The 17,011-nt window shown below is 34.6% G+C and overlaps 1 protein-coding gene across 4 annotated transcripts in view; it reads left to right on the forward strand.

Moving 5' to 3' along the window:
• Window positions 1-17,011, forward strand: part of Lrriq1 (leucine rich repeats and IQ motif containing 1) — a 130,132-nt gene that overhangs the window by 68,655 nt on the left and 44,466 nt on the right. For 2 of the 4 annotated variants that reach the window (XM_090328336.1, XM_090328337.1), the window contains exon 25: window positions 7,950-8,018. The exons of the other annotated variants lie outside the window; for them this stretch is intronic. In XM_090328336.1, coding sequence (XP_090184462.1) covers window positions 7,950-8,018 — 69 coding nt within the window. The remainder of the gene's footprint in view (window positions 1-7,949; window positions 8,019-17,011) is intronic. 4 annotated transcript variants of the gene reach the window in all.

The raw sequence follows: 17,011 nt of genomic DNA on the forward strand, positions 1-17,011 counted from the left end.
TTATATTACTAAACAGAAATATTTAAATGTAGTAGAGCCACAAATAAAATAAAGTAGGCACTTTCTTTCTTTTTAGTGTTGAGATTTTCACCTATATTTTAAGACAAATTTCTCATAGGACAAAAATAAACTACATTTTAACAGAAAGCAGCTATTGTGGACTTTCAAAAGTTATTGTGTAAACTTCCAAGAAATTTAAATTTATGAATCCATAGCCTTATTGAAAGCAGATATATTTGACACACATAACGGATACATTTCCATTATCAATGTCTGAAATCAAGTTTGGTAGCTACCAAATTTATGTTATTTGGTGGCAATTACAGAAGTAATTGTAGGAGATACAGCTATGTGTAAATAAAAAAGAATACATACCTCCATGTACAAATACTGTAAGTGGAACAAATTGTTGGAATTTTTATTGGAATTGTTAGATCAAAAGATGAGGGTATATTTAAGTTTTTTTTATTTTCCTTAATCTTTAACATTTTTCATAGTAAAATATTTTTAAAATATGGTAACAATAAAGTGTGTCAACACTCAATATTATTTCAAGAAATATTCATGAGTTAATATCTTCTAGAATTATAGTGTATTCCCATATGTAAATAAGGCTTGACTTCAATCAGGATTTGTTTCCATGATTCCACCTATCTTCATTATTCTACTGTTTTTAAAAGAAAGAGTAGAAAAAAAGTAAAATAAAATAAAAGAAAGAGTAGATATTCTGCTGCAGTCAATAATTGCACAGGTATTACCTATTAAATAGAAATGTTGCTCCTACAAGCAGGATATCGTTTGGAAATAAAACACTTTGTTTTGGTGAGTCTCAGGATCAGGAAAAAAAAAGAGAGAGCTATCCTAACATGTTCTTTTGTATTCTCCTGCTTGATGAAAAATGAAGCTATGCTGTTACCTAGAAAAGTATAACATGTACAAAAAGCAAATTTCTGAAATCATATACCATAGTAAGATTGGTTAAAAGTAGGATAAGAAGTGGTCCCTACAACATAAGCATTCCCATATAAGCTTTATGAGTGAGGTTTGTTGGGTTTTTTTGGTTTACCTTCTCCTATGTGCGATGTGTTTAGTTTTTACTGTTTTGTTTTATGTCTTGTTTTGTTTGGGATTTTCTGAAAATCCCAGTGTGATTAGCATTTCATTTATTTCATATAATGAGCTTTATATTTTCACCAGATTTCCTTCCTAGTGAGTAGTATTATGATAGTTGTTTTAGGATTTGGCAAATAATGTACTCAAGACAAATTTTCCCCAGTTAATTGCCTGATTTTTGCCTTCTGACTTAAGAAATGAGTGAGTTAGAAAATAGTTTGCTCATTCATGACTAGGGTAGAGCCATGTGGTCTTTATCTGCCATTCTCGACTAGTCCAACCCCTGGGCCCACACTCATTTTTTCATGCCACAGCCCTTTCTCAGCTGTCTAGCACAGGGTACATTTTGAAGGCAGCTCTTTTATGACACAGTGTACATATTATTCAGTACACTCTTAAGCATAACTGAATGAATTTCAAAATAACATAAGCATCTTCAGAATATTGCCACAATGTTTCCTTTAAAATTCACATAGGGGCTGGGGAGTTTGGACTAGTGGTAGAGTGCTTGCCTAGCATGCACAAAGACCTGAGTTCAATTCCTCGGTACCACATACATAGAAAAAAAAAACCCAGAAGTGGTGTTGAGGCTCAAGTGGTAGAGAAAGTCCAAGGACAGTGCTCAGGCCCTAACCTCAAGCCCAGGCCTGGCAAAAATAAATAAAATAAAATAAAATAAAATTTAGCTAAAATGAATAATCACTCATATTACCCCACTCCCCAATAATGAGAGAAGTCCAAATTAAAGTTTGTTGTAAGTACATTCACACGAAGTTACTCCATTAATAATGGTATCTCAGGACAATGGAGTGTCAGATTGTCTTCTCATTTCTTTGATTTTTGTTATTATATCAGAGTACTAAAATTTTCATTCTATCATTCCAGTTTGTTTTATAGTAGCATAATTTTGTTCTTTGAAAAAAATAAAGGAACATTCTGTACTGGCAATTGTGATCACATGACCTCATTGCATTATGTTTCAAGTTGCTTTGATTATTCTTATGATTTTTATTTGGAAGTCACTAGCAAGACAGAAAGGGTGGGGATACAATCTATGTTGGCCAAGGGTATTCCTCAAGTTGTCATGAAAGAGATTGCATTAACTTTTCAGCAGGACTGAAAATCTAGAAATAAATGCACACATTTTTGGTCTGTCAGTTTCTGATAAAGCTTCCCTAAATACCCAAAGATGAATTTGTGGCATGATTAAATCAAGCTAATTAACAAATCCATTGCCTTGCTAATCTGTTGCAACATTTTTGAATGAACTATGTGAATGTTACTCAGATAATTTGAAATATATAATAATTATTTACTATACTGAATGCCAGACAATAGTTCTTAAAAACAATTCCTTATGCTTTTCTGAAATTCTGTATTCTGATCAACATTTCAGTTCCCTTATCAATCTACTTTCTACTTCAATAAGTTCAACTTTAACTTTATTAGATTCCACTTGTGTGGGAGATCATGTAGTATTTGTTTTCCTATACCTGAATTATTTTATGTTTGCCTAATGTTTTTCAGATTCATTCTCATTGCCACAGATAAGAGGTACCCCCTTCTTTTTAAAAGTTAAATAGTATTCCTCATTTTTTATGTTCCTCTGTTAAGTATAAACACTAAGGTTATTCTTATCTCTAGTCTCCTATGAATACTACTGCAATAAATATGGAAGTACAGCTATTATAACATATTCATTCCTCTGGAAAGCTGCCTATAGTTGGGTTTTCTGAATTAATTATCAGTGCTAGCAGTTTTCTTAGGAACTTCCAAGGTAATTTCTACTGTACTCATATTCTCTGCTAACGTGAACATTGTCTCCCTTTTCTCCACATACTGGATAACCCTATAGAAGAGGCACATAAAGGAGGACCACAGCTTGCACAAAGTGAGATGTTAATTGAAAAAAATTAACAAACACAAAAGGGCTGACTGACTGACACAAGTGGTAGAGTGCCTGCCTACCAAGTGCAATGCCTTGAATTAAAATCTTAGTTTTGCCCAAAAGCAACAAAACAACAAATACACTTTAGTACATAATGGTGATGAATGTTTAGTTAAGGTCAATAATATTATAATGGACTAATATTAAAATAATGACCATTTTTAAATTATGTATTTTAATTTTTAGTTATATAGAAACTTTCAACATACTTTTTATTTCATATTTATGTTCTTATAGAGTATTTTTACTTCATTTGCTCATTGATTTACACATAAATTAAGTGACTTTCCTACCCTCATCTACTGAAACTTCTAAATTGGGACTTCTAAAGCAAAGGCCAAATTCAGACTGCTAGAGCTTGCCAGGGGGAAAAAATTAGCTGAGAAAAAAATTGAGTCTGGTCAGAAAACTTTCTCAGAAAGACAGATTTTAGTCTTAGCCCTTTATTGCCTGGGACAATTTTAGTTGATTTAAAAATCAAGTTTTCTTAATTCCCAGTGTGGTGCTGTCATCACTAACATGATTCCTATTTGTCTTCTTATAAAATAGAAGATTTACAGATACCATATGTCCTTAAATGTCATAACTGCTCAAATATTTTTGTATTGAATTTTTAGGTAATGAAGACATCCAAAAAGCCTTAATTTCTGTAATTCTTACTTCAGAGCATTCTAATCAAACCATCTTCTTTTGTGGTATTTTTTTAACTTTATGATTACAAGCATTTTCTTCTGCTTTTCTCCCCTTTAATGAGAGCTTAGAGCACAGAATCACATTATGTATATTGTTTTAAAGTAGTTCTTATGTTTCCATGGCTTTATATAGTTTGGCTAGTAGTGTACAGTGACTATATATTAACAGCTGGCAGAATAAATGGTATAGGGTATGAGGAGGCAATGAGCAGGAGTAGAGGAGAGATCCTATAAGAAGACATTCATAATAGTAAGATGTGATGTGAATCTGAATATGCATAGATACAGAGATTTATGAATTCTGTTCATCTGTATCTCAGTGTTCACCAGTTATTGCCATTTGGATTACTGTTTTCTTTCGTAATTTTGAATTTTGTGAACCTCCTTGGCATGTCCAGCTCTTAATAGCGTTTCATGGGTAATTGATACTTAATGAATATATCTAATGAGTAAATGGGAACACAGAGTGCCCTGTAGTTTAAAATATAGATCGAGTTAAAATGTGCTTATATTACATTTTTCAACATGCTGCTTCCTGTGACAAACTGGATGCCTTGTTCCACTCATCCCCCCAAAATTTCTTTACTTGGTTAATTCTTTTTTTTTTTAAATTTGTGGGTCATGGGGCTTGAACTTTGCGCCTGGCCATTGTCCCTGAGCTCTTCAGCTCTAGGCTACTGCAATACCCTTGAACCACAGCCCCACTTCCCCTTTTCTAGTGATTAATTGGAGATGAGTCTCACTGTCTTTAATTCTTGGGGTGGCTTTTTGAACCATGATCTGAATTATCTCAGCCTCCTGAGTAGCTAGGATTACAAGTGTAAGCCACTGTGCCCAGCTTTCACTTAGCTAATTCTTGTCATCTCAGACATATATCATTCAGGAAGATTTTCCGGATTCTACTTTGAAACACTTCTCACTGTGTTTCCACATTATTCTGAAAAAAGTTTTAGCCATGTCCACTTACTCTTGCCTGTCTTGTACCATTTGAATTATATAATAATTGTATACTGTGGTAAATATGAGATGGTTAGAGCACATAAATAATTCCTTATGCTTACCTGAAATATCGTATTCCTTGATCAACATTTTTACAAGCCATTTTCCCATGCATATATCTATTTAACTAGTGAAATCCTCATTCTAGGGTTAGAGGTAGAAAAAAGACAAAAATCATTATTTCTAGAACTAATATTTTATGTTTATTTACATTTATATGCCAAGAGTTAAATAAAATATGAATTAGAACATGAAGAGACAGACAATAGAAAATATGGAAGAGAAAAAGACACATGGGATAAAACAAAAATTGTTAACACATATATTTTTTATGAAAGTATATTAAAGACTATTATAGAAGCAACTCCTGATGTCTTAGTGATTGAGAATTTACCAAAAGTGAAGGGAAAATGTAATGTCATAGATCCAAGAAACTCCATGTCTACAGAGATAATACAATAACATAAACAACGTTTTGTTATATCACAGAAAAATGGCTAATAACTGAAGACAAAAATTGTAATAATCCCCATAGGAAAAAAATCATATTATCTTCAAAGAATCAACAATAATAAGGCTAACTACTTAACAGACACAATAAATAGTAGAAGATAATTCTTGTAGTTTTTATCTGCCCCAAACTCAATCTTTAAACCCTGACCTCTATGGTGACAATACTTGACAACGGGACCTAAATTTAAGGAGGTAATTGAGGTTAAAAGAGGTCAGAAGAGTAGAACCCTGACAGAACCCAGCTCTAATGAGAAGACATCTCAGGAATCCATATGCACCAAGGACAAGTCAAAGGAAAACAAAGGAGAAAGTAGCCAGCTGCAAGCAGATAAACATTAGGAGAAAACAAACTAACAGTCACCTTAATCTTAGACCTCCAGAATTCACAATTTTGAAAGAACAAATCCTTGTGTTTAAGCATCCTAGCTTTGCTATTTGGAGTGACAACCCAAAGTGCCAAACACAATACAATGATATATATGTAGTACTGAGAAATAACACAATCCACCTTAAAGTTTATGCTTTTATTCCACCTTAAACTTCATGCTTTTCATTCATAAAGGAAAGTACTGATGTCTACTGCCCCCTGGGCAAACACAGGAAGAAGAAAGGCATGTTGGTTCCCTAGGCAAACTTCACAGAGAAACCAGGGAGGAACAGTGGCTCTGAAGAACTCCAGGGCATCTCTCTTCTTTGTTGTGCATTCTCTACCTGCCTGTCTCTGAGTATCTGTTTCCTGTATTTCTACATTAGTTAAGAATGCTGCTTGGTTCTCAAAGACTTACTAGAATAATTTGGAAATTCATTCATTCTAAATGATGCCTCCATCTGAAATTGTCCTCACAAGATGATTAGAGTACATGGATTTAGATTGAGTAATTTCGACTTAAAAACCCTAAGTACCCATTGTCTTTATGACTCAGATTTTGACTTTCTCAATTGTAAGATCTAAACACATTTTATAATTTGTGATGCTTGGAAATTAAATTGATATTTTAAAAGCTTCCAAGTAGGAGATGGATATGAGAATTTTAGTGCATGTATTTTTAGATACACATGAATAAATATTAGAATATTAAGAAGAGAAAATAGCAGCAGAACTTTTTGAACTAAAAAGCTGATATATGCATACTGTCAAAAAAAACTGGATGGAAAATCTTTCTTTCAAAGAACCTCTGGATGTAGGAACAGAGAATAATAAAATAAAATCACATAGCTCTGAGAAAATGTATGAGATTAATACATTCTTTTTTTTAAGGTTCTCTGCTAGCTGCATGCCAGTGGCTCATGACTAATTCTAGCTACCAGCAGACTCAGATCTGAGGGTTGTAATTGGAAGCCAGCCTCAGAAGTAAAGTCCCCATGAGATTCTTATCTCCAATTAACCACTGGAAAACTAGAAGTGGATCAGTGGCTCCAGGTGATAGAGTGCTAGCCTTGAGCTAGGGACAGCTCCCAGCCCTGAGTTAAAGCCCCATGACCAAAGGAAAAAGTGTTTCTACTATTACTAGGGCTTAAACTCAATCCTTTGTGCTTCTTCATATTAATTATACAGCTGATCCACCACCACTTGATCCATGCTACCAGTCTAGCTTACACTTTTGTTGTTGTTGTTGTTGGTCATGGGGCCTGAATTCTGTCTGGGCCTGGGCACTGACCCTGAACTCTTCAGGTCAAGGCTACTGCACTGTCCCTTGAGCCACAGCACTACTTCCTGTTTTTAAATGTTTTAAGATATTTATGTACAGATGGGTTGCAGTCATATGAGTCAGGTAAAGAGAACATTTCTTTTTTTTTGCCAGTCTTGGGCTTGAGTTCAGAGCCTGAGCACTGTCCTGGGACTTTCTCAAGGCTAGAGCTTTACCACTTGAGCCTCAGCACCACTTCTGGCTTTTTCTATGTATGTGGTACTGAGGAATTGAACCTGGGTCTTCGTACATGCTAGGCAAACACTCTACCACTAGGCCAAACTCCCAGCCCCGAGATAACATTTATTTTTGGACAATGTCAGTCTTTCTTGTTCTCAGCCCCAATTTTTCCTCCCATCCCCCACTGGTCTAGCTTTTTAATAGTTCATTTGGAGAAGGAATTTCACAGACCTTTCTGCCTATGCTGGCCTCAAACTATGATCCTCTAGACCTCAGCCTTTGAATAGCTAGGGTTATAGGCATGAGCCACTGGTACTTAAATAAAATTAAATCCCTGGACCAGCAAACACTAATCTTTTTCTCTCTCTTTTTTTCAATATACTTAATCCTTTGCTAGAATAACATGAGTACATGTAGGTATACATACTAAATGCCGAGTCTCCAGAATGATAATCCTGATTTAGTGGTATTTGTTTGATTTTGTTTTGTTTTGGTGTAATGAGGCTTGAACTCAGGGACCCATGTTTGTTAGACAGGTGCTTCATCACTGGTGCCCATGTTTCTCGCCAATTTTTGCTTTATTTTTCAGGTAGTGAAAAATACCTGAAAATAATTATATTTCATATTTTGGCCACTCCGGGGCCAGCTTTAGACCATGATCCTCTTATCTCTGTCTCCCAGGTAACTGGTAGAACAGGGATATTACCATCGGGCTTAGTTGATAATCGTATTTCTTAGTAAGCACTTGATACCATAAGGAAATGCTACTGACCTGCGTGTCTTAACATACACTTAACATACATTTATTTCTCACAGTTCTACAGACTGGGAAATCGACAATCAAGGTTCCAGCCCATTCCATGTCTGGCCCCAGCTTCCTTCCTGGTTTGTAAATAACTTCTTACTATGTCCTCACATGGTTTTTGCTGGGCATAAGCCCTTAGGTGGGAGGAAGAGAGTGAGAGAAGGGAACTCTTTATATTTTTATAGAGCCACTAATCCCATTATGAGAGATCCCACCTTCAAGACTGAATACAATTACCTCCACAGAAACTCCATCCCAAAACCATCATATTGGGAATAAGAATTTCAGCATGTGTATTTCATTAAGATACAATTTTCAGTCCATATCACTGTGCTTTACAGGCAGGTCATTTTTAATATTCCTAGAGATGGAGCTTTGAGTATGTTTCTTCTCAAGCTGAATTCAAACCCCATTCCTCAGATCTCATTCTTCTGAGTAGCTAGAATTACAGGCGTGAACCACCAGTACTTGGCATATAGCAATCTTCCTATGTCTGTAGGGTCTATATCTATCTTTCCAACTAACCATCTCACAGTATCTTAAAGTATGTATCAACACTACATATGTACAGAATATTTCTTGTTGTTATTCCTTACGAAATATACTTAAATAATTATTTATATAGCATGTTAATCAAATTAGGTATAATAGGTAACCTATGAATAATTTAAATTGTATGTGAGGATGGGAATACTATACACATACTACACTGTGCCTTTTCAATTCAAAGGATCTGAACATTTGCAGACTCTGCTAATGACAAAGGTAAAAGTTGCTTATCTTAATTTTTTTTGGATTTTGGCGGGGGCGGGGAGAACAGAACCAAATCTACAGATACCTGGGAATGGAAGAGTATATTCTATTTTTTCTTTTTGTTATTTTATTATTTTATTTGTTATTTCTTTATTTTCCCTAGGGCTGGGGCTTTAACTCAGGACCTGGGAACTATCCCTGAGCCTCTTTTTGCTTAGGCTAGCCCTCTGCCACTTGAACCACAGTGCCACTTCTGGCTTTTTTGAGTATTTTGTTGGACATAAATCTTCTGGTGAATATTCTGCTTAGACTGGCTTTGAACCACAGTTCTCAGCTTCTTGAGTAGCTAGGCTTATAGGCATAAGCCTGGATCTTTTTTATTTATGTTGCATTGTTTTTTTTTGAAGGAGTTTTACATTCCTTTTGATATCTTTACCCCAGTTTGGGAACAAAAATCACTTCACTAAATTAGAAATATATAGAATTTAGTTTGAATCACAGTCTGAGCTTATAAAATTTGACCTAGTTATTTAATTTTCTTTAAATCATCTTTAATGATAAAGTTGAACCAGAATATGATTTTAACCCACTACATCTCATCTGTTGAATGGGAAAAATAATCCCTCTTCCATTAAGCCATTTTGAAGAATAAGATAATGGCTTCACGCTCTAGGTATGTGTCAGTAATCATTATTTTGATTCCTATTTCCATTCCAAATTTCCTGTAGCTTGCTCTTGGTGAGTAGCGCTGCACTTGTTTTTCATCCTAAAGATTTTGTCTTTGCTACAGATGTTCTATTAATCTGTTTTCTATTACTATTACAAAATACCTTAGGTATTTATAATGTGAAGAAGTTTATTTAGTTTAAAGAATTGGAGGCTAAAAGTCCAGGCTGGTCAACCTCTGATGAGAAAACAATAGTGGACGGGAATGTGTGCAGAAGAGATCATAAGGACACACAGGAAGCTAAGCAGCTGGAGGTGCCAGGTTTTGCTTTGTCTTCTCAACCCACTCAGGAACTTCCTTATTCTGAGTGAGAGCATTAATGCATTCCAAGGACTATACCCCAATGATTTACTAGCTTCCCACTAAAGCTTTAACTCTAATATTTTCACCACCACTTACATTGCCACAAAGATAACATAGCTTTAAAAAATGTGACACAAACTACACACAAAACATAGCACATGTCACCCTGCTGAATATATCACACGAAGATCCTCGACCCTCTACGTAGATTTTCTGAGCATAAAGAGAGGATATGTAATTTTCTCCTTTAACATGTTATTATGAAATTACAAACAATACTCTGCCTTCTATTTCCTACTGATATTTTCTGGTATCTTGGCGGGAGCTCAGAATGACTCACACTCCCCATTGATATTTTCTAGATGATGTGTGTGTGTGTGTGTGTGTGTGTGTGTGTGTGTGTGTGTGTGTCGTATGCGTGTGCTCAGGGGTCTTAAACGCAAGGCCAGCCTGGGAGTAGTCCCTGGACTCTTGTACCCAAGAGTTCTCTACCACTCTACCACTTCGGGGACAACTTCATTCTGGCCAAGAATATTTGGTGGTTAATTGGAGGCAAGAGTCTCAAGGACTGTCCTGTTGGGGCTGGCTTTGTGCAGATATCCTTAGATCTCACCCTCCTAAAGTAGCCAAGATTACAGGCATGAGCCACTGGTGTCTGATTTTCTAGGCAATTTGAAGCCCATGGTGTTTACTATTTTAAAGTACATTATAACCATTTTACTCTGATTCTTCTAACTCTCACTGCCTATAGTATTATCTCTAGTTGCTGTGTTAGAAAAATACAATTATTTCCCATTCTAGTTATCATTTCCTCATTGTAAGCATTAACTAAATATATTTAATTGTTTTCAATGTATTTTACTTAGCGATACTGTAATGTCATAATATTCAAATCTACAAGTCTACTCTGTCTAGCAAAAGCTATAATCTATAACTAAACTCTGATGACTATGACTTTCTAAACTTTAAATTTTTTTCTTTTATTTTTGCTTTTTTAGGGAGGGGTGGCTTGCTTTTCAACACACACACACACATATATACATATATGTACATATATATATATATATACATTATGTATCCCAACTGACCTAGCATTCATGATTCTCTAGCCTTATCTTCCCAAGAACTGGCCTTATATGTGTGACACTTGCCTTCTCAATCATAACCTCATACAGTCCCTCCTTCCTGAAAATAGTGAAATGCATTTTACCTCTAGTACTAATTCCAAAGGCTTTAGGATAAAATCCCTTCGCTTACTGTTTTTCGAGTTTTTTCAGGTCATCTGATAATATTCTCCTCTCTCCACAAAAGATTATATTCACTAACTATACTGAACTACCCAAATATATCTCCAACCATAATGAACTCTGTTCTTTAAAAATGTAGACTTATTTTCATCACTGTATGTCCTTTTCTTTATTTCTATACCCTCACTTTTCAGACTGCAATGTATCCTTTATGATTCATTTTATCTGTCACTCATTCCTACTACCACCCACAGGCCGTTGTCCATATCCCTGTAACTCTGTCCTAGAAAATATGTTATTTTCTAATTCCTTCCCCACTGTGATGCCTTTCAATGTCAGAGGTCAAATCTTAGTCATCATATATCCATTTCCTACCATCTTTAGAAACTAGCAAAAAGTATGAGAGTCGTCTATGTTAGAGGCTTAATATTTGTTGGATTACCAAACTTTTCTAACTTTAAAAATCACTGTATTCGAATGTACCTTCTGTCTGGTGAATATAATGTAAGGCTTCTATTAATTACAATAAAAATATATGAAAGAAATCACTGGATTCTCAGAAGCAATTACACAAAGTCAGATATTGGCCTGTTCTCAACTTAAACTTACACCCCATTCAGTGTTCACATTCAATCTGTAAGTTCTACTGTCTCAGCCACCCCTGAAACCTATTTAAGCAAATTTTAGAATTCATTTAATCATTTCCTACTGAAGCTCAATCAGCTGTAAGGTTATAGATCCTGAAAAACAAAATCGTTGCAAGCATCATCCCCTCAAATTAAGTATCATGACCTTTGAGACATTTTCTGAAAGAAAAGAGGTGGATAAAAGACTATCATCAATGTAAGTTTTATTTTTCTCAGAAAATTAAATGCAGTTCTTCTGTGGAAATTTCATAGCATCTTAATAGAACTGTAAGAGCTCATAGATTTGTCCACAGAAGTTTACTACCTTCTGCAAGATTTTTTTTCTAAATTGCTATTTTAACTTAAAAAAAAAAAAACTGGGCTGGGAGATTGGCCTAGTGGTAGTGTGCTTGCCTAGCATACACGAAGACCCATGTTCGATTCCTCGGTACAACATACATAGAAAAAAAAAGCTGGAAGTTGTGCTGAGGCGCAAATGGTAGAGTGCTAGCCTAGAGAAATCCAAGGACAGTGCTCAGGCCCTGAACCCTGAGCCCAAGCCCAGGACTGGCAAAAAAAAAAAAAAAAAAAAAAAAGAAACCTCAGCCTAATGGTGAAGAGAATTTGCTATGCAGCCAGACTATCTACATTTAAATCCCCACTCTGCTCCATACTATGGGTCCTACTTTTTTCATTCCTCTGTAGCATCTCTGTGTCTACTGCTTCACTTTAAAAATTGATATGAGGTATTGTTATAATTTTTCACCTTGTTATCTGATATATTTTATATGTGCTTAATTGGTTATTTGAAATTGGATAGGGAAGGGGGCGAAATCAAGATAAGCGAGGGGAGGGTGGGAGGGAAAAGGAGACTATGACATGAGAAAGGGTATCAATGTTTGTGAAGTTATGCACCTTCTATCTGATGAATATAATGTAACCCTTCTATTAATCACAATAAAGAAATTATTTAATAAAGAAAAAATTGATATGAGGAAAATAATGCATAATTCACAAATCGAGTTTTGTAACATGTTTATGCACTGGAAACAACACCTGTTGTATACCAGTGTCAGTACATTTTAACTGTAATTAAACAATAACCATTTGCAATAAAATTTGCTAAAATTTAGAATTTATAATAAATGGATATATTTTGAAAAGTCAAAAATGTTTAAATATAGTCATGTATATAGGAGATTGTACATCTGAAAATTTATTTGTATAGCCTATTGTTTTCAGTGGGAAGAGATTTTTTTTTTCAAGTGATGGTAAACACAAGTCTGAGTGAATTGCCAAGAGGTAGATACTAGTCAGAGACTGGTTCTTACTTTAAATTTTATCTGGAGAAATTGAATAAGCAGCTCTAATACACATATCTTAAGGTGATGTCTATCAGTCAATCAGTCACACTGCTAATTTAGGTGCAATACCTTGTCATTTCTTTCTTTTACCCTGCATAAGGTCTTGAACTTTGGTAGCTCATTGAAACAGGCACTAAAGGAGAAACTGATAGCTTTAAAAATTCCAGTAATAAATCTAATTTTAAAATATTAACTTAGTTTGTAACCTTTACTTTGAGATAAAATATTTTGATTCAGATATTGGTATAGTATATGTTTTGTAAAGAGAAAATTTATATTGTCCTTCTATTCAATTTACATTGCCATTTTATTTAAGAACAGAGAAAACAATACTGTTAGCATTGTTTCTAAGGAGTAGTGAATTGATTTTCTGTAATTCCTATAATACTAAGCTATAACATTAACAATTTTAAAGTATTAATACTGTGAAGGTATGAAAATATCATTTGTAGATTTTTTAAACATAATCTATGGTTCTTGTAGCAGTGACTGATAATTTTTGTATACAAGATTCTACTATTTAAAAAGAAAAGATTCCACCTAGATGTCCCTCAGTTGATGAGTGGATCAACAAGTTGTGGTATTTGTACACAATGGAATTCTATGCTGCTGTCAGAAAGAATGACATTGCCCCATTTGTTAGGAAATGGAAAGACTTAGAAAAAATCATATTAAGTGAAGTAAGCCAGACTCAAAGGAACTTAGGCTCAATGGTTTCCCTCATTTGTCATAATCAGTAGAAACCTTGGGCTCTACTAGCAGAGATCTGCAATAGAGCAAAATCTTGATACATAAGGCCATATAGTATGAAGCTAATTGAAAGGACCTCCAGGCTATTGAAACAAAAGCCATATAACGAATGATTGTTGTCCTTAATGTCCTATGTTGTCTCTCATCTCCTTTGCTGTCCCTTGGTTATCTCATATTGTTATAGTATCTTACTTTGTTATCTGATATATTGAATTTATTTGTATTTGGATATTTGAAATTTGATAGGGAAGGGGGAAAACCAAGACGGGTGGGGGGTGTGGGGGGGGAGGGAAATGGGTACCAAGACATGTGAAAGGGTATCAATGTATGTGAATTAATGCACCTTCTATCTGGCAAATATGATGTAACCCTTTTACTAATTACAATTTAAAAAATGCAAAAAAATAAATAAAAAGAAAAGATTATATCAAAATACTTTTGAAAACTATTGAAATGAATCATCATTGTAGACATTTATTTAAAGAAAGCAAAATAAATGGATGGGCATTTATTCTATAGTTCACCTGTAGCATCAATCAGATATTCACGCAGTCACAGATCTCTCAGAATTACAGCTTACCAATGAAGGAAATATATGTTCACATGGATTTATTTGTGATGTGGTGGTGAAAACCTCTTTTGTACTTCTCTTGTGTCTGTACAACTACATTTATATGTGCATGTGTGTGTTTACTATATATGTATACATGTAGGATATATACATATACATATTTCCATCTAATGAAAGAAATTCTTCTTCTTACTATTTAATGTTAGGTTGGAATTTATAGCCATTCCAGTAATTTGCTTACCTTCTTCATCAAATTCTCTATGGAATATGGAGAGTTCAAATTAGAAGATCCTTTTATTTTCAGGTGTTTTCTTTTTTATCTGTTTCTGCTAACATTAACGTAAATGTTGACATTCAGTAACTTTTTCTATTAATAGTATTCATAAGTATTATTTTGTAGTATTCTCATGTTTAAAATATTTTAAGAAGCACAAATGCTTATAATATAAAATCTCATTGAGACTGGGCACTGGTGGATAACACCCATAATCCTAGATACTCAGAAGGCTGAGATTTGAATACCATGGTTCAAATCCAGCCCAGGCAGGAAAGTCTTTGTGACTTTTATGGCTATATTAATTACTTCCCCTGTACCCCAAAAGTTACAAGTAGATCTATGGCTCATGTGGCATAGTGATAGCCTGGTGTTGAGTAAAATAAACTCAGAGACAGTACCCAGGCCCTGAGTTCATGCCCAGGACTGGTACACCTGCACACACACACACACACACACACACACACACACACACACACACACACACCTCATCACCTCATCAATCTCATGTCTTTAATATCTTAGTTATCAAAATATGTTCTAAATAAAATCTGTATCGATCTTGTTTTTATACTGAGTTTCTTCAAACAAAGATTAAAAATTACTAATAATCATGTTCCAACAAACTCATCTAGTCATCTCTGAGTTTAAAATATTTTAGCTTTGAGAAGAAAAACTGACACTTAAATTGTTTCTTCACAATCCATTCCACCTAGGATAAGAACATTCTGGGGAATAGGAAGAACGACGTGAGTTGTATACTAGAAAGAGAAGAGACCCTTCATATATTTTTATTTGACTATTAACTAAAAGTATGTGTCCCAAGATTTAGATGAGTTGAAACCCCCTACAAACTAAGCTTATGGAAACAGTAATTGATCCTCCTAACATTGTATTTTTTAATACATCACAAAAAATGCATTACCCCGAAAGTGTAAGATCCTTATCTCGAGATGTGATGAAATGCTTTAAAAAACTCTATAGTAGAGAAGGAATATCTTTCTTAGAGGTCTAAATCATGGTGCTTACATGAGCTCCCACAATAGAGCCCTGCATATTGAAATATTTTCTCATTTTTTTGAAGGGAATTAATGGCTCTGCACCAGCCCTTTAACATGTAAAATGAGTAAGTTACTTGTGTCCAGTACATTCAAAAAAGAGCCAGGATAAAATAAACATAAGGGGTTGGATATCTTGGAAAAAATCTGTCATGGGTTTGGGTTAATCATCTCCAGAAGAAATTCAACTTGATGCCTGAAATGTAAGACTTCTTGGAGAAAGCAGAAAGGCCTGAGGCACTGTTGATCTGAGAGTGCTCTCCCTGGGTCAGATCTGCTCTGCTGGCAGAGTGCAAGCCCAGTTCACAACCACGGCCTCTGAAAAGTTGTAAAAGACTGCAGGGGCCTTCCAGTGCAAGCACTTCAGCTTTGGTTACATAGTTTTAATGGCCCGGTTTCTTATTATAAAATAAAACTTAAAAATAAAATCTGTGCCTAATTTTCCAACTGTCTTTCCATCAATGATAAGATGGGCTGCCTTCTGCATTTGTAGAATAAAACATCAATTTTTTTTAGGCTTTAGTGATTTGATAAAGAAGTATTTATAACTGTCACACCTTTACTGAGGACACTTTTCATAGATGAGACTATGCTTATACTCCTGTTTTGGAAAACCAATTTTTCAGCCAATATATTCATGGCTTTGAAGTAATATTGTAATAAGCTTGTCACTACACAAAAATTCAAGGCTATAAGCTTATTCTTATATGAAATTCTTGAGCCATATCTTGGAGACAAGGAAGGAAGACAATTTTGATTATCAATAATGATATGAACTTCAAGGAAACATCTTGTGCTAACTATCTCAACTCAAATATTTGCTGTCCTTGCTACAACATCCATGTTTTCCATAGTTTTATCTTCAAAGATAAATTATATTTACTTGAAATAATATCATATGAATAGTAAAACAGGGGAAAAACTCTATAATGAGCTTCAAGGAATCATTGTGAGTGTAGAATAATTCTATAGGATTTCATGGTAGAAGAAAATAAAATTACCGTGACAAGTTTCCATCTACTTTAGAAAACCTCAGAATATGAAAATAAAGTTGACTTTACTTTATATGTACATCTAATCTTCATACTCCCAACTGCCAACTGATAGCTGAAATGAGTTTTTAAAGTATCTGTGCATGTCCCCAAATTATTGCTTTTTGCAGATATACACAGTTTTGCTTACACTCATCCTCTTACTGTGTTCTCTATACTTCTGTAGATTTTTCTGTAGATTGTTGAAATCCTGAATGCACAAACTGACTAGATCAAGCAAAGAAATTTCAACCTTTAGACCGTATAGAAGTCAATGAATAGGGTTCTAAGTGCTGAAGCATTTCAAATCCTTTTTCATTTGACCACTTGGTGACCTGATAAGTATTTCCTGTTCCTAAATAAGGTTGT

This window comes from Megascapheus bottae, chromosome 2 (assembly GCF_031878675.1).
Source record: "Megascapheus bottae isolate mThoBot1 chromosome 2, mThoBot2.hap1, whole genome shotgun sequence".
In the NCBI taxonomy this organism is placed as follows: domain Eukaryota; kingdom Metazoa; phylum Chordata; class Mammalia; order Rodentia; family Geomyidae; genus Megascapheus; species Megascapheus bottae.